The sequence below is a fragment of the Oryctolagus cuniculus genome, chromosome 12 (assembly GCF_964237555.1).
Source record: "Oryctolagus cuniculus chromosome 12, mOryCun1.1, whole genome shotgun sequence".
NCBI lineage: Eukaryota > Metazoa > Chordata > Mammalia > Lagomorpha > Leporidae > Oryctolagus > Oryctolagus cuniculus.
Window position 1 is genome coordinate 64,005,484 of NC_091443.1, and position 17,842 is coordinate 64,023,325.

Genomic DNA, 17,842 nt, shown 5'->3' on the forward strand with positions numbered 1-17,842 from the left:
GGAAGCCGGCGTTCCTGAGCCCAGACTCTGTGCTCGACAAGTCTCACCTGCTCCACACGACTGGGTTCCTGGCTTTGCTTTCTGTCCTTTCTCTGGAAATGGGACAAAGGCTTCGCGAGCCAAGAAGCTGTCAGGGCTGGTCCTGAGCCCCAGGAGGCTGGGAACCGAGGGCCCACACCCAGGTAAACACAGGCCGGCACGGAGCCCTCTCTTGGCTCTGAGAGCTTCCTGCATCAGTTCCCAGCTGCTTGTTATCTTGCTCATCCCTGAAGTCCCCTGGGAGTCAGGGAGGGGCGGAGCCTATCAGCTCCACTTCTCAACCTGGGAGCCGCTCAGACAGGGAGGAAAGCAGTAATTTGCCCAGAGTCACCGAGCAGGTCAGGATGGGGCTGGAACCGGAGGCTGAGTCTCCAAGGCCCCATGGGACGGGGAGTGGAGCCGCGGAGCACTCGGCCTGCTGGCCAGGGTGGGGGGACAGAAATAAACATACCCAGTCTCAGGAATGAGGAGAGAAGCCATCTCTGCTGGCTGGCACGGGGCACTGGGGTGGCAGGCATGGCCAGAACACAGGCCCGGAGGAGGAAGTGCCCTGGTGGGCTCTGTGCTCTTCTGCCAGCTCCCTCCGGCCACACCTGTGCCCTCACTGCCAACGCCATGGTCTAAACATCTGGTGAGGGAGGCCCGTTATACAGGTAGGGGTCCTGGAGGCTGCAGGGCTGGGGACAATGACTGGGCCCACCTTCCCGAGGGGTTACAGGCCGTGGGACCACAAGCTCGCTTTGATAACGGAGCGCCGGCTCAGTCTGGGAAACATCCAGGGGCCGCCGATGAAGTCCACCATCGTCCCAGTTATGGGGCCAATCCTTCAGGCCCCGTTAGGGGACCCCACAAGGAGGGGCCCCACCCTCCACAGCCTAGGATAACCGTGGGCCCACAGACGAACCGCCAGCCCGGGCACATGGACACGACTGGGTGCAGCCCACCCCTCCTTGCCACATCTCCCGCCTTCCTCCTAAGAGAGCCATTTCTGCAGGCAGACTCCCCCCCCCCCCCCACACACACACACAACATGGACCAGTGGGAAGACACCCAGAACAGGGTAACAGGGTCAGGAAACCCGGGACCCAGGGTTTGGTCACGTGGCTCTGGGTTTCAGTCTCAGTGTCTGAAAACTGGCGCTCACCCAACCACTGGCCCTAGTGTGCATTCGGGATGGAAGACAGCCATGGGGGTCGAGGGCTGCCAAAGAAAGCAGCGCTGGCCGGGCCCCGCGGTCGCCACGCGGTGACTAATGCGGCCCCTCCGCTGGGTTCCGCTCACCGGGGGACCTGGCGCAGGCCCAAGCAGGACGCTGACTGCGCAGCCCTGCTGGGAGCGGGTTTCCTGGCAGCAGGCGCAGGGGGCAGGTCTGACCTGTGCTCTGCGGTTACCGCCTGGGGGCTGGGCTGGTTGCAAAAGGGGCCGGTGCTCCTGACGCAGTCTACTCTCGGTCTGCTCGCTCACCGGCTGGTTCCCAGGAGAACGGGAGCTCAGCTCGGGGAGGGTGTGGCACCTCTGCCCTGGGCACAACTCTGCTCCCCACGGATCGCAAGGCCACAGTTCCGGCAGGTGTGCGGGCCCAGCGCGCATGCCCAGCACCCAGCTGCGCCTGGGGAGAGACGCCCACGTGGATCCGCACAGAACTAAGCAAGGCACCCCCAGACCCATAAACACACGGCGTCCCCGAGACCGACTCCACGCTCAGGTGCGCAGACACACACTCCTCAGGGAGGGCGGGCTGTGAACACACAGACACCCACAGTCCAGCCACAGCCACACAGACTATGGAATTATTCAGAGTTTTGCCCAAAGACAACACTCACCTTAAATAGGCAAGAGCGAAAGCAGGGTGACAGAGGAAGCAGCGTGGACGCCAACAGATGCTCACCGTGTCATCACCTAGTATTTATTGAACACCCACCAGTCAGGCCCAGAGTCATGCACACAGAAACCCAGCACCCTCGGAAGAGTTGCTGGCCATCATATCGGGCCCAGTCTCCAAACCTTCTGCAACTGCACATGTGTCACTCATAATAATAATAATAAAAAATGGATAACAACCTAAAGGCCCCCCAATGCAGATCCAGCTAAAGAAAGCAAGGTTGGTGTGAAATATTGAGCAAAAACATATGTAGGTAGTCTCATTTCCAGACTTTACAATGAAATGAAAGAGCACAACATTCTAAATGAAAAAATATGTATAAAATTGTATCTGCAGCATGATCACAAAAAAATGTTAAAATACATATGCATAGGGCCGGCATCGCAGCACAGCAGGTTGAGCCACCACCTGCATTGCAGACATCCCATATGGGTGCAGGTTTGAGGTTCGGCTGCTCCACTTCCCATCCAGATCCCTGCTAATGCACCTGGGAAAGCAGCTGAAGATGGCTCAAGTGCCTGGGCCCCTGCCACCCATGGGGGAGACCTGGATGGTGTTCAGGGCTCTGGGCTTCAGCCTGGCCCAGCCCCAGCCCCAGCCCCAGCCCCAGCCCAGCCCCAGCTATTGTAACCATTTGGGGAGTGAACCAGCAAGTTTTCTCCCTCTCTCTCTTTCTCTCTCTCCCCCCACCCTGCCACCATCTGCCTTTCAAATAAATTTTTTAATTAAAAAAAAACATTGATTTAAAGACATAAGTAAGTAAACACAAATTTATCCAATGAATATAATAGTCCTTTAAATATAGACTTGAGAGTAGAGAATGAAGGGGAAATGAGACAAAGGAGAGTCAGAGAGAGAAATCAAAGCACCCCCTAGAAGTAGAGTGTGAGCATATTAGTGGGGAGGCAGAGAGAGCCGGGGGTCTGGAAGCCGAGGTCACCCTCCCTGGCCCTGCCCAGGCTCCGGCCGTGAGCCTCAGCGTGTTTCACCGCCCCCCAGGGCTCACGGGCTTTCACCCCTCAGCAGACCTGGGCTGAGGGCAAGACCCCATGGGAGCATAAAAGCGTGTGCGGGGCTTCCTCTGGCTCTCCACGCAGCTGGGGAGCTGTAGCTCAAGTCTGCAGCAAAGCTCAGTGCCCTCGGTGTGCCCAGGGAGGTGTCGGGAGGCAGGCAGGAGACACAGGATGTCTGGGAGTGAGGGGGGGATCTGGGTCCTGGTGGGGGGGTTAGCTGGAGAAAGCCCAGCCCAGTCAGGGGGCCAGGAGATAACTGGGGGATAAGCCGGCGGGTGGTAGATGGGGACGGACGGAGGGAGCTGCTGCGGGCTGCTGTCAGACGTGAGGCCTTCATTGCTAGGAGCTGAGAGCCAGAGATGGCCTGGAGCTACAAGGTGTCAGAGGGAGAGCAGCTGCACAGGACGGGTGGCAGTGGGCAGCCACAGCGGCAGGACGCAGGCCAAGGCTGTGGCGGCCTCACCAGGCTCGAAGACCCAGCAGGACAGCTTTCCCTTTGGGTGCCACGGATGTGCGGGGACCATGAGGGAATGGAGAGGGATGGCAGGAGGGGAGCCCGAGACCACCTGAGTAGGCTTCTGTGGCCCTCCCTGCAGTACCTCCCAGGCCCTGGGCAGTTTAAAAACTCCCTAATCCACTCAGAGTCCTGAGTCTCACTCTGCAAACCAGGAAACTGAGGCACAAAGAAGGGAACTGATTTGCCTGAGGTCATGGCTGGTGTCAGGTCCTGAACTTGAAGCTGGGGTCTCTGCTCCTGAAGGGAATGTGTCAGCCTGGGCTCTCACTGAGAGGCCTCCAGACCCAGCCATCCCGGGCCAGCAGCACGGGCACAACAGGAGGCAAGGTGGCTGGAGCTCTGCGGGGCAGGCCCTGGCGGGGCAGGATGTGGGCTTGAGTAAAACCAAACTTGGGATTATCAGAGGTTTCACTTGGCTACAGTTTCTGTCCCTCAGCCATGCTTTTTCACACACACATTCACCCAGCAGAGGGAGCTAGGCCCGGCAGACTGGCATGGGTGTGAGCGCCCACCTCAGCAGGTGTCCAGGTGTGCCTCAGAAATATCTCTACAGGAATAACACCACGCCAAGCACCCTTACAACCTCTTGGTACTAACACCTCACGTGGGATACCACCCTTGTTCTCTGAGCCTAGTTCCTTGTAAGTCTGTGTTTGGCTTTGTTCTCCCCAACATGCCCTTTAAAAACCCTTCCAGCTCCAACTCCAGGCAGTGTTCTCTGGATATCTGCCCCTCGTACCCGCAGAGAGAACACTTTCGTATAGGCCCTTCAACACCGACCCTTCCATGGGTCCTGACCTGCCAGAGAGGAACACCTGGGCCAGCGGTTGAGGTTTAAGGCTGTACAGGGTTCCCTTCATGTTCAAGTTAAGAACTGGAGGGAGGGTCCTCCACCCTGAGCCCCTGCGCCCCATGCACTGTCAGAAGGATCGGAGCAGGTTAGAAGGCTTGGGATTGCCCCAGCTGAGCGCTGTGCTCTAGCTAGGAGACAGAGAGCGAAGGGTGCCCCACCCACCTGGTGAGGTCATGGGAAAGCAGCTCTGGCACTGACACCTGGGGAAACCCGTTTCCAGGCTGCTTCCCACGCTAGCTGTCCTGGGAACCAGCTAAGCCCCAAGCAGGGAGCCCCACACCTGCCCCCCGCCAAGTGCAGTTCCCAGCACACTGTCCCTCCTGGGCCAGGCCCCACCCTTCAACCTAGCCTCAGTCCTTTGGTGCCCAATCCATCTGACCAGGGCCCTGGGCCTTGGCGAGGGACATGCGGGAGCGAACGGTCCAGCAATCCAGGAAAGGACAGAGACAGCAGCTTCAGAAACTTAAGGTTTTATTTGCATCCTCTGCACTGCTCTACCTCCTAGGCTGTGACCTTAGGGAAAGGGATGACCCCAAACCCTTCCTCCTTCAGGCTCTAATTGGCAGCTCCTCCCCCTCCCTTCGCTGGGCCTTGACTCTCACTTCCTGCCCCGCTCCTGGCCCAGCCAGTTCGGGCAGTGCCTGGGGAGCCCTGAGACCCAGTTCTTCCCAGGGCCCAGCCCCGCCCTCCCTGGCCTTGCAGGCTGAGGGCAGCACGGGTGTCAGCAGCTCCTCGCAGCCCCGCTCCCCTGCTCTGCTCCTCGCCTTCCTCCTCCCGAGCCCAGCCCTCAGCTGAGCCTCCAGTCCCACACTCCCAGGCTTCACCTGCTTCTCCCTCTCTCAACCTCTCACTGGCCTCCGCCTTACCCATGCCATCCCTGCCTGTCTCCTGCCATGGCTGGCCACCTTCCAGCCCACCGGGACTCCTGCTGCCCATGGGCCGAGAAGGCTGACCTGCAGGCCCATGACACAAAACTGGGAACTGGGTCCCAAACGGCTCAGGGGTGACTGACACTGTTGGGACGACCCCATCAGAAATCAAAGTGCTAGATTTTGCTCTGTGAGCCTTGACCAAAGAAATCCAAACCGGAGCCTTCCCTGCTCCGGGCCCTGGGCTCCCCCTGGCTTATCAGAGTGGGCAGTTAGAGGCCCATGTCCCCACAGTGCACACAGGGGAACTGTGCCCCCCCCCGGGGCGGCCAGGCCCCACGAGGCCCCACGCCCCATGTTCCAGGAGTCTCTGGCCCCCACCCCATCCGTCGACCGCCGCTTCTCAAACAAAGCAGAAGAACTTCTTCCAGCGGCAGCGGGACAGGGTGCGCACACCTTTGGCGTTGAGCTTCTTCTCCAGCCGGGCCTTGTGCTCGATGGCGCTCAGAATGGCCGAGTCGAACACCTCCTTCAGGTTCTTCTGCGTCAAGGCCGAGCACTCGAGGTAGCAGCAGGCCCGGATCTTCTCCGCCAGACCCTGGGCCTGCGGCTGCGGCACCGGGCCCTCCCGGCCGCCTTGGTCCAGCTCAATCAGTACATTGACATCGTCCCTCAGGTCGGCCTGGGTGCCCACCAGCAGCACCGGCGCCTGCGGGTTGTGGGTGCGGATCTCGGGCAGCCATTTCTCTGTGATGTTCTGGAAGGAGCTGGGCTGCACCACGCTGAAACACGCCAGGAAGACATCGGTGTCCGGGTAGCAGAGGGAACGCAGCCGGTCGAAGTCCTCCTGCGGTGGCAAGGCCAGGCAGGGCGTTAGTGGGTTAACTCCCCGCCACACACAACAGGAATCCGCTTCTCCTCTGGGGCCCAAGACCTGCGACTCCAGGAGACCAAGGCCTCCTCCAACAGCCCACCTCTCCCCCAGCCCTCCCCCCTCTCCCCACCCCACCCCTCTGCCGCGCCCAGCTTCTCACCTGTCCCGCTGTGTCCCAGAGCTCAATGCGCACCGGGGCGCCATCCACCAGGACTTGCACTGCAGGGGCGGGGCGGGGAAAGCCCGAGTTAGGAAGAGCGCCCTCGGCCCCACCAGGCCTCACGAGCGCCACCTCGGGGCCCGCTCTCCGCCGGCTCCCCGGGATGCCCCCCCCCCCCCCGCGTCCTCCCGCCGCGACGACCCCACCCCGAGCCGCGCGGTCCCAGGGACGTTGAACGTACCGGAGAAGGTGTCCAGCGCCGTGGGTCGGTAGCGCGCGGGGTACCCATTGCAGGTGTAGCTGACAATGAGGCTGCTCTTGCCCACCGCGCCGTCGCCCACCAGCACGCACTTGATGCCCAGCTCCGGGGGCGCGCTGCGCCGCCGCGGAGGAGGGGTCGGGGCCCGGAGAGGGGGCGGCTCGGCCTCGCTCAGCTCCCGCGGCGGCATGGCCCGCTCCGGGGGCAGCAGAGGGGCCAGCCCGGGACCAGGCTCCGCAGCACTCAGGGAAGCAGATTCCACGGGCTGCCTCCGACCGACAGAGTGCCGGCAGCGCTCGCCCGCCCGGCGCTACCCGCGGGTATATATAGCGCCCCGCCCCCTCATTTGCATGTCCCGAGCGGCCCCGGGCGCCGCCCACCGGCCGGGACCTCCCTCGGCTGCGGAGCGGAGGAGGCCGGGCGGGAGGTGGCGAGGCAGCGGGTGGCTGCGAAGACAAAGCCTTGCCACCCAACACACCGAGCTCCAGGTACCATGCCGGAGGTGGACATCCAGGATTTATTGTTTGGAGGAGGGGCGACATTGCAGAACACATAAATTCTGCCTGTTCAAATTAAACAAACGCTCGAACTGAACCTTTTCCAAGTTAACACAAAAATCCATACCTATGTCTGAACAAGTGTTTAAAAGTCAGGATGGTGATTTTATGAAAGAAGAATGCGTTAGAACACACGGACGGCAGAGGCGCACAGACGCTCCAGCAGGCGACAATGGCCGGTGCTCGCTGTGGCGGAGGAGCTGTGGCTGGAGCCTGCCGGAGCGCAGGCCTCAGCACTCCCGCTCCGCTCAGCAGCAGAAGGCCGGCTGGAAGGATGTTCCAAGGACAGTCCCCGGCTCGCATGCTTTCTAACTTGGCACTACTATCTTCATCACCATCTCAAGTGCATAATAACCACCTGTGCACGCAGGTGATGCTCTTCGGGGCCACCCACTGGCCTTGCCCTGGAAGGAGTCTGCACACCGACAGGTCTCCCAGGTAACCCTGGAAAGGTCACCCAGAGAGCAAGCCACGACGCTCATTTTGGCTCTTGATTGCGGCCACACCAGTGACACCAGGCCCAGAACGCTTTCCCTGGTCCCCAGGCTGTCTGCCTCAGCCATGGGACATCACTGGAGTGTCTCACCCAGGGAGTCAGCCATGGAGAGTTGGGGGGGGGGGGGGGACAGGAGGAGAGACAACGAATATAAGGAAAAGAGCCAGTCTCATTTTTGAGAGTTGGTAGTATAAAAATCCACGATCCAAATATCTGCATCTTTTGGAAAATACCTGAAAAGCCCTGTTCTTTACTTTCCTGCCTTGTCTTTGCTTTCTTCCCCTTCTCTCTCGTTCTTTTCTCCCCTCTGTCTTCTTTCTTTCTCTTTTCTCTCTCTTTTTCTTTATTATTATTATTATTATTATTATTATTGAGTCCAAATGAGAAGACAGCAGCTAGAAAGTAGATGACTTAGCTGTTAAAATCTTAGCTTTGGGGAACTGGTAGGATCCCCACTACCCACGTCCACATCCACATGCCTTGTGTCTGCACACGTGGGGAGGCCAATCATTCCTAACTGAAGCCCCAGGCCTTTAGGACTTCTCAGACACAGCCACGTGTGTTTCTTCATCTGATGAGTAAGAGGGGCCTGAAGTGTTGTCCTCCCATCCTGCCCAGATGTATCCTGCCCAGAACATCCAAAAGTTGTTCCTTCTGCTCTCCTGGAAAGGGAGAGGGATTAAAAAAAATTTATTTATTTATTTGAAAGAGTTACAGAGAGAGAGAGAGAGAGAGAGGTCTTCCATCCGCTGGTTCACTCCCCAGTTGGCTGCAACTGCCGGATCCGAAGCCAGGAGCCAGGAGCTTCTTCCGGGTCTCCCACGTGCGTGCAGGGGCCCAAGGACTCGGGCCATCTTCCACTGCTTTCCCAGGCCATAGCAGAGAGCTGGATCGGAAGAGGAGCAGCCGAGACTCGAACCAGCGCCCGTATGGGATGCCGGCACTGCAGGGGGTGGCTTTACCCGCTACGCCACAGCTTCGGCCCAGGAAGAGAAATTTCAAAGACCTGGGCATCTGGAGACTTGTCTCAGCTCACCAGCTGTGGACTCCTCAAAATCACTTCCTCTGTCTCCGCACTGTAAATGACAGGTGAAGTTTATCTCTGAGACCCTGGTGATGCTGGCAACCTGGGATCTGGGGATCCCAGGGAAGCCGCCAGCCCAGGTGTCTGGGACAAAATTACTGCACACACAGGGACACACACAAACGCACAACACACATACGAGCTCTTGTCCTTTTACCTGGGTTTCAACAATAGCTTTATTGTAGCTGTGCATTTGGGGATAAGCCTGTTTAATCCTGCCTGCAGTGGGGGAGAGGGTACAGTCTGGACACAAACGGGGGGAGATGTCTGCTGGGAAGAGTAAAGCCCTGACTTGGCCTGAGACAGCCATTCTTCTCTGGCCTCATGGGTGGGGACACTTCTGACCTAGGTCCCTCCTTGTGAGCTGGTTTAGGGAAGGGGTAGGGAGGGGACAACCTGGGGAGCTGGTGAGTCACCTCTGTCTCAGCTGAAGACTCGCAATTCTGGCTGCCGCTGCTGGGAAAGCGCTCTCCTCTGGGTGGGGTGGGTCTCCCTCTGGCCCCTCTCCTCTTGCAGACCCACATTTACTAGGATCGAACCGTGGCTGCCGTTCTCTGGAGATGTGCTAGATCCTAGGACTGGGGCAGGAACTGTGCATAAGCAGGTGCTACACAAGCAAGCAAGCAAGCAACAGGAAGATGGGGGTGTTTCAGATGGGCACAGGGCCCACCTGAAGGAGCTTCCAGTGGCCCAAACTGGAATGATTTGAGCCACAAAATCAAGAGCATTGGATTCTTTTTTTTTATTTTTTTATTTATTATTATTATTTTTTTTGACAGGCAGAGTGGACAGTGAGAGAGAGAGAGACAGAGAGAAAGGTCTTCCTTTTTCCCGTTGGTTCACCCTCCAATAGCCGCCGCGGTTGGCGCACTGCAGCCGGCGCACCGCGCTGATCTGATGGCAGGAGCCAGGTACTTATCCTGGTCTCCCATGGGGTGCAGGGCCCAAGGACTTGGGCCATCCTCCACTGCACTCCCTGGCCACAGCAGAGAGCTGGCCTGGAAGAGGGGCAACCGGGACAGAATCCGGCGCCCCGACCGGGACTAGAACCCTGTGTGCCGGCGCCGCAAGGTGGAGGATTAGCCTAGTGAGCCGCGGCGCCGGCCAAGGAGCATTGGATTCTAACACAAAGTAGAAAAGAAACTTCCCTAAGTCCACAGTGACATAAAGAAATGCTTGAATACATAAATGAATGAGAGCGAACAGACAAATCTGTGTAGAATTCCCAATAAAAACCGCGGATATTCTGCCTTCAGGGGCACAGAGCAGGAACTCCCACTCTGTTCACAGTGGCTTCCTTCCAAAGAGTACAGTATGAAAAAGGTGAGGAACAATAACAGCAAAAGAAAAGCCATAACCTTACAGTGGAGAATCCTAGCAAACAGCCGGTGATTGACGGTCCACTCGAGTGGCAGAGGCCAGGCGGCAACCTGACATTGAGTGCCCGTCAGATGAAGGATGGGCATGTAATGCGGGGTGATGGGCAGGATTCGGGAAAAGAAAGAAGGCGTTAGGTAAAGACTAGGGAAATGTACAGGAAGTATGCAGTTTAATTATTAATAATCTCTCCGTACCAACTCACTAACTGTGACAGACGCGTCATGCTAATGCAAGACATCCACGGCGTGGACCAGGGTATGAGGTACAGGGAAGCGCTCTGTGCTACCTGCTCTGTTTTTTGTTTTTTTTTGTTTGTTTGTTTGTTTTTTTTTTTCATGAATCTAAAGTGTTCTCAAATGAACAGTGCATTAAAAAGAAAACACTAGCCCTGCCACTGAGGCCCGAGAGTTAGGGGCTCTTCCCTGGGACCAGTGAGGGGCAGGCAGTCCAGGAGACAGCAAGCCAATCAACCGCCGCAGGTGTGGTCAAGTTCTTGGCAGGCATTTTTGTTAATCTCTTATCTTATTCAAGTTTCCTGCAAACATTTGGACGCCTACAGCAAAACCTCAACAACAACAAAAACCCACCCCCTGCTGCCAAAAAAAAAAAGGGGTTAACAATAAAACCAAGAGTTCAGTCCCAAAGCTCAATGCAAGATTCTTTGTTGAGAGAAATGCACTTCATGCCAAAGTCTTTTGGTTTCTTAAGAAGTATTTATTTGAAAGGCAGAGAGGTGGAGTGAAAGAGGGAGAGACTAAGAGAGAGATCTTCCTTCCGCTGTTTCACTCCTCAAATGGCCACAATGGCCCAGGGTTGGGCCAGGGCAAAGACTGGTGCCTGGGACTCCAGCCAGTTCTCCCACAGGGTAGCAGGGCCCATGCTCTTGGGCCATCTTCTGCTGCTTTCCTAGGTGCATTAGCAGGGAGCTGGATGGGAAGCAGAGCAGCCAGGACACAAACCAGCACTTTGCTGTAGACTGCCAGCATCCCGAGTGGCCGCTTACACCCTGCGCCACAGCTCCAGCCCCACACCATGTTTTCTATTTTTTCTGCACACTGCACCCCAAAAACACCCCTAACTAGACCTGTTGCTTAGGGTGGGCCAGAGATTCTATGGGCAGGCCAGAAGATGCAAGAAAAATAATTTTATATTGAATACTTAGCAAAAATACCAATGATACTACTAAAATATAATAAAAAGTGCACACTGCGTGAGATTTCTGATTAAATGGGGTCACCAAGGTTCCTTTATCTGGTGACAGTAATCGTGTCCTGTGTATGGCCACCACAAAACACACCAAACACCAAGTTAGAGGAAAGGTTTACTGTCCGGTGGGAGTAAGAGAGCTTGAGGGAGAGCACACGTTCGGGAACAGGTCTTGTTAAACCTTTGCAGGGGCAGGCAGGGAAGTAGGAGCAGCAAATCCCATTAGGGTGGGGGTGGAGTTGACAGCGGTGGTTGGGCCATGGGGGTTAGGACCAAAGCCTACTATGCAAGGTGACGACTGCGGCCAAGGCCTAAAATGGCGTCTGAGGCATAAATGGTGCCACAGATAAGACTGCGCCATTTTACTAATATCCTGGGCCCAGCTGGCCTCATCATGTGTAGGGCAGCCCTGCAGCCGCCAGGGTCCCCACACCCACCGACCACCCTTCGGCTTTCAGCTCCTGGGTTTCTGCCTTCGTTTCCCTCCCACCCCACCCCCCTCTACACACACACCCTGCCTCCAGGCCTCCACGCCTCCACACCTCCCTCCACCTCCCCTCCATTCAGCTGATCCCTATTGCTGCTAAACACTCCCCCCTCCCCACCTGCCATTTCTGCCCGGTGTTGCCCTGGCCAGGTGTTTGGAGATTGGAGAGTGAGAGTGAACACCTAAAGCAATCACTCAAAAGGACTCCTCCTTCCTTTAATTAATTGAGTTTCCCTTCTATCCACCTTAACGTGTTATCGGTGTCAATTCTCTGTAACAATGCATCTGGATCCTCTGGATCCTTTTTTTTTTTGATCCTTTTTTTTTTTTTAAAGATATATATGTATATATATATTATTTATTTGAAAGGCAGAGTTACAGGGAGAAAGAGAGAGAGATCTTCTACTCAGGTTCACTCTCCAAATGGCTGCAATGATCAAGGCTGTGCCAGGCCTGCCCTGGAGCTGCTTCTGGGTCTCCCACGTGGGTGCAAGGGGCCTCAGGCATTAGGGCCATCTTCTGCTGCTTTCCCAGGAGCACTATCGGTGAGCTGGATTGGAAGTGGAGCTCCCACCGGTCTTGAACCAGGGCCTATTTGGGATTCCTGAGCTCCTTCCTTTCTTTAAAGTGCTGACTTCCTCTCTTTCTCTCCGTGCTGTCTGGCACAATAGCCACCTCCCTGCCTTCACTTTGTTCACCCAATGCACCTGGGAGACAGCAAACGATGGCTCACGTACCTGAGTCCTGGCCTCTCCACACGGCAGACCTGGACGGAGTTCCTGGCTCCAGGCTTTGGCCTGGCCCAGCCTGCCATTGCTGCTGCCCCTTGGGGGTTGAACAAGCAAATGGAAGATTTCTCTCCCCCACCCCATCACTCTGCCTTTTAAATAAATTAACCTTTAAAAAAAAAAAAAGATGTCAGATAATGTAACTAAAGTAAGTGCGGAATCAGAATAAAACCTTAAATAATCAGAATAAAAGCTTAAATAATAAAGTGTACAAACTGTGGACAGTCTTTCCCACTAGGGGGAAGCCTGTTTTATGTGACACGCAGATATGTGTAACGAGCATGAAGCACATGTTTGCTTAGTATCATGTTGCTTATCAGCATTTGCTCCTTTTTAAATATGAAACATGGCTGGTGCTGCGGCGCAGTAGGTTAATGCCCTGGCCTGCAGTGCCGGCATCACATATGGGTGCCAGTTCAAGACCTGGCTGCTCCACTTCTGATCCAGCTCTCTGCTATGGCCTGGGAAAGCAGTGGAAGATGGCCAAAGTCCTTGGGCCCCCTGCACTGGGAAGCAGCTCCTGGCTGCTGGCTTTGGATCGGCACAGTTCTGGCCATTGCAGCCAAATGGGAGTGAACCATCGGATGGAAGACCTCTGTCCGTCTGTCTCTCTCTGTAACTCTGACTTTCAAATAAGTAATTAAATCTTTTTTAAAAATATGAAACATGTTCATTTTGCAAAGAAAGAAAAGTTTCTGAAATCTAAGAAAACATTGTGTGTTTAGGGAAAAAGAAGAAATGCAGTAACGAGTTAACAGGGATTATTTGTGAGTGACAGGATTCTAAAGTTCGCTCTCGTGTACTCGTGGCAGAGATTCTTTGCAAGCCCCCTGTGGGCCGGGCACTGCCCAAGGTGCTGAATGTTCAGCGGTGAACAAGCAGGGCCCATCCTCTGTCCCCCCACCTTGCTCTGCCCCACATCAGCCCCTCTCGGACTGCACTGCCTGCTTCGCTGACTCGAGACACATCATTTCCTGTGTGCACATCTTGCACTTCAGCTGGGCTGCAAGCAGCGAAGTCTGTGCACAGCTTCAAGCCCCTGCTCCCAGCCCATCTGTATCGCACCCCAACTATTTGTAGGGAGCAAGAATAAACCGACAGTGAGGTGTGGTTTGCCAAATGAAAGGACTGAAGGGCAGCCCCGCCTTTCCTGATGCCACAGGCCCTTGTCCAAAAGGTCAAGCCCTGGGACCAGCCAAATCCTTAATTGCTTCTCCCCAAAGACTGGTTCAACTGGCCCAAGCCTCCTCTTGAACATAAGCTGAGGCCTGCTCCCATTGAGGCCCATCCAAGTCTCTGGGGTTAACCCTGGAACATGGGTTCTCATTTGATGATGGTGATGATGGTGATCGTGACCATGAGCAGCAACTCTACAAAAGAAGGACCCACTAAGCACTCATTCAATGTATCACATCACTCCAAATTCACTTGCCACTGCTTACATAAATTTGTATGTTATGTAGTTGCAATCAGGGATGATATTTAAGTTGCATGTACCAAGTTGTATGGCCTCAGAAAAGATGCCAGACCCTGGGCTAGAGCAGCTTTCTGCAAGATCCTCGCTATGCCTGATGTGAACCCTTTAGTGGCTGGATCTTAGGAAGGAGTGGCTGGGAAGCAGACATGAAATGAAGCATGGAGGGGCCGGCGCTGTGGTGTAGTGGGTAAAGCCGCCACCTGCAGTGCCAGCATCCCATATGGACACCATTTTGAGTCCCAGCTGCTCCACTTCTGATCCAGCTCTGCTATGGCCTGGGAAAGCAGTGGAAGATGGCCCAAGTCCTTGGGCCCCTGCACCCAAGTGAGGGACCTGTAGGAAACTCCTGGCTCCTGGCTTTGGATCGGTGCAGCTCTGGCCATTGTGGCCATCTGGGGAGTGAACTGGCAGATGGAAAACCAACCAACCAACCTCCCTCCCTCTCTCTCCCTGACTCTGCCTCTGCCTTTCAAATAAATAAATTTTTAAAAATCCACACTTAGGGCCGGCACCGTGGCTCACTAGGCTAATCCTCCGCCTGCGGTGCCGGCACACCGGGTTCTAGTCCCGGTCAGGGCACCGGATTCTGTCCCGGTTGCCCCTCTTCCAGGCCAGCTCTCTGCTGTGGCCAGGGAGTGCAGTGAAGGATGGCCCAAGTGCTTGGGCTCTGCACCCCATGGGAGATCAGGAGAAGCACCTGGCTCCTGCCATCGGATCGGCGCGGTGCGCCGGCCGCAGCGCGCTAGCCATGGAGGCCATTGGAGGGTGAACCAATGGCAAAAGGAAGACCTTTCTATCTCTCTCTCACTATCCACTCTGCCTGTCAAAAAAAAAAAAAAAAAATCCACACTTAGTTTTCTCACTCTACACACTTTCCATGACCTTTCTGAGACCGCTCACACGTGCCCTGGGCAGGGCTTTGATACCACTCAGTGAGAAAGGGGATGACATTGCAGGGAGGGCAGGCTTTGTAAGAGCCAGGGCAGTGCCAGTAGGTCTGGACACAGCTGGAAGGGAACCAAACTGTAGAGAGCAGCGATCTACAACCCAGCGGGCACTGTTCACAGTGGCCCAAGGCCTTCTTGTCTTCAGCTTATTTTAACAGGAGCCAACCTTCCATCAGGACCCTGCCGGGAGCTGGTGAGCAAGAGATCCTGGTCCCCATCTGATTCTGGCAAGGGGAGAGTTGCAAGGAAGCCATTCCAGAGCAAAAGCAAACACCCAAGACCAAATACTGGAAAGTCCAGAGAGGTACAGGGCATTCTGGGAACATCCTTAGATCAGCTTGTCCAGAGCACTGATGATTACAAATGGGAATTTAATTGGGGATGGCACAAAGAGCTGCAGAGTTTCCTTCTTCTTCATTTTTTATAAAGATTTGTTTGTTTATTTGGAAGACAGAGTTACAAAGAGATATTTTCCATCTGCTGGTTTGCTTTCCAAATAGCTGCAATGGCCAGAGCTAGGCCAGGCCAAAGCCAGGAGCCAGGCGCTCCATCCGGGTCTCCCATGTGGGTGCGGGATCTAGTATTTGGGCCATCATCAGTCACCAGGAGCATTAGCAGGAAGCTGGTTCAGAAGCAGAGAAGCCAGGACTCAAACCAGAGCTCTCATAGTTCAAGTGGCGGCTTAAAACACCACATCTGAAACCCAGCGCTGACTCCTGGGTTTTCTTAATAAGTCTAGATATGCAGTCAGCCCTCCTGATCTGTGAGTTCTACTAATCATGTACAGATAGTTTTTCTTGTCAATTTCTTAAACTATACAGTATAGCAACTATTTGCATCAAGCTTACATTGTATTAGGAATAAAAACAACCCATACTATAAAGAAACATTATCAATTTATCCTGATTGGATATTATACAATATATATATATGTAATGAGATACCACATAGTACCTCATAAATGTGCAAAAATTTATATATTTTAATACAAATTTTAAGTAATCTAGAGATGATTGAAAGTATATGGGAAGATGTGTGTTGGCTATATGCAAACACTACACCACTTTATATAAAGTGACTTGAGCATCCATGGAATTTGGTATTTGTGGTGGTCCTAGAATCAATCCCCCCCCCCCCCGATACCAAGGAACAACTGTATTTTAAAACTGTGCACAGGGACAGAGGCCTGGATGCTCTGCTTCTGAACCAGCTTCCTGCTAATGTGCACCCTGGGAGGCGGATGATGGGGCCAGTGCTTGGGCCCTTCCACTCACGTGGGAGACCTGGATGGAGTTCTGGCTCCCAGCTTCAGTTTGGTCTAGCCTTGGCTATTGCAGGCATTTGGGGAGTAAACCAGCACATGGAAGATCTCTCTCTCTCTTTGAAACAGATGAAAAACATTAACACGTAAATATATATATTATTTATTTATTTGAAAGTCAGAGTGACAGAGACAGAGATGACAGAGACAGAGATCTTGCATTTGCTGGTTCACTCCTCAAATGGCTACAACAGCTGGGACTGGGCCAGGCCAAAGCCAGGAGCCTGGAACTCCATCTAGGTCTCCCATATGGGTGGCAGGGGCCCAAATACTTGGACCAGCATCTGCTGCTTTCCTATGCTCATGAATGGGGAGCTGGATTGGAAGTGGAACAGCTGGGACTTGAGCCGATGCTCATATGTGATACCAGTGTAGTAAGGATGTGGCTTAACCTGTTGTGCCACAACGCTGACCAAAATTAACATTTAAAAAAAAATGGCTCATGAGGCCGGCTCCGCGGCTCACTAGGCTAATCCTCCGCCTAGCGGCGCCGGCACACCGGGTTCTAGTTCCGGTTGGGGCGCCGGATTCTTTCCCGGTTGCCCCTCTTCCAGGCCAGCTCTCTGCTGTGGCCCGGGAAGGCAGTGGAGGATGGCCCAAGTGCTTGGGCCCTGCACCCCATGGGAGACCAGGAGAAGCACCTGGCTCCTGCCTTCGGATCAGCACGGTGCGCCGGCCACAGCGCGCCGGCCACGGCGGCCATTTGAGGGTGAACCAACGGCAAAAGGAAGACCTTTCTCTCTGTCTCTCTCTCTCTCACTATCCACTCTGTCAACAACAAACAAACAAACAAACAAAAAAAAAAAGGTTCATGGAAGGAGCTAGGAATTCAATGCTTTGGCCTGGTCCAGCCCCAGCAGTTGTGGTCATCTGGAGGAGTAAAACAGCAGATGGAAGAATCTTTCTGTTTGCCTCTCCCTTTCTTTCTGTAACTGTGACTTTCAAATAATAAAAAAAAATTTTTTAAGGCTCATGGGGGAAAAAGGTTCAGGAGCAGAGTGAGAGGTGAGACCAGAGGCGCCAAACTCAGGATCTGATGGGATGGCAGGGCTGCCCTGCAGGGTCATCGAGGAGTCCCAGTCTCTGCTGCTCCTGGCTTTAAAGCAGAGCAGATGAAAGCAGCGCCTCCTGTTTTCACATGGTCATTGCTGGCCCCAGGATTCTCCCTTTGAGGAGGAGCTTTTAAACTTGAACTCTTCCTTCCAGAAGAATACCCAATGGCAGCCCCTGAAGTGCACGTCATGACCACTGTTCATCATCCTGATGTAAACAGGTCGGGAAGTTTATGTGTAGATTTTGAAAGGTAAGTGGTCCCCAGCACCGCAGAAATGCACAGCTCTGCTACGGATCCAGACCTCGTGACGGCCCCTACCCTGCGGCCCCACTGACACATGATGCAGTGGAGCAGCGGAAGCCCAATGAGGCCCAAGCCATGGAAACAGCTGGAGCATGGAATGGGCTGTCCGCGCTGAACAGTGTCTAAATCTACCTGATCACAGCGTCTGTCACCTGCTGTCCTAGTAAGCCATCTTCCTTTTGCTGCTTGCATTTAATGTTCGCAGTCTTAGAAACACTACAGAATAAAAGCCCAGAAATCTCCAGTCCTTTGGTGACTACAAGCACGTTAGTAAAG

At 54.6% G+C, this 17,842-nt stretch overlaps 1 protein-coding gene and 1 pseudogene across 1 annotated transcript; one reads left to right on the forward strand and one right to left on the reverse strand.

Moving 5' to 3' along the window:
* Positions 1-4,758: 4,758 nt before the first annotated feature.
* On the reverse strand, positions 4,759-6,783 carry RHOV (ras homolog family member V). The gene is made up of 3 exons (XM_002717975.5): positions 6,449-6,783; positions 6,208-6,266; positions 4,759-6,020 (listed from the first exon to the last, which is right to left on the reverse strand). The coding sequence occupies exons 1-3, from the start codon at positions 6,654-6,656 to the stop codon at positions 5,577-5,579; spliced, it is 711 nt and encodes a 236-aa protein (XP_002718021.3). The 5' UTR covers positions 6,657-6,783; the 3' UTR covers positions 4,759-5,576.
* Positions 6,784-17,123: 10,340 nt separating this feature from the next.
* On the forward strand, positions 17,124-17,842 carry LOC108178268 (ubiquitin-conjugating enzyme E2 N-like; annotated as a pseudogene).

Bases quoted from the DNA above. Each gene is read 5' to 3' on its own strand.
- RHOV (XM_002717975.5), bottom strand. From the start codon at position 6,656: ATGCCGCCGCGGGAGCTGAGCGAGGCCGAGCCGCCCCCTCTCCGGGCC. The intron at 6,267-6,448 runs GTACGTTCAACG...CCGCCCCTGCAG, and splicing joins GGCGCTGGACACCTTCTCCG to TGCAAGTCCTGGTGGATGGC. The intron at 6,021-6,207 runs GTGAGAAGCTGG...TTGCCACCGCAG, and splicing joins TCTGGGACACAGCGGGACAG to GAGGACTTCGACCGGCTGCG.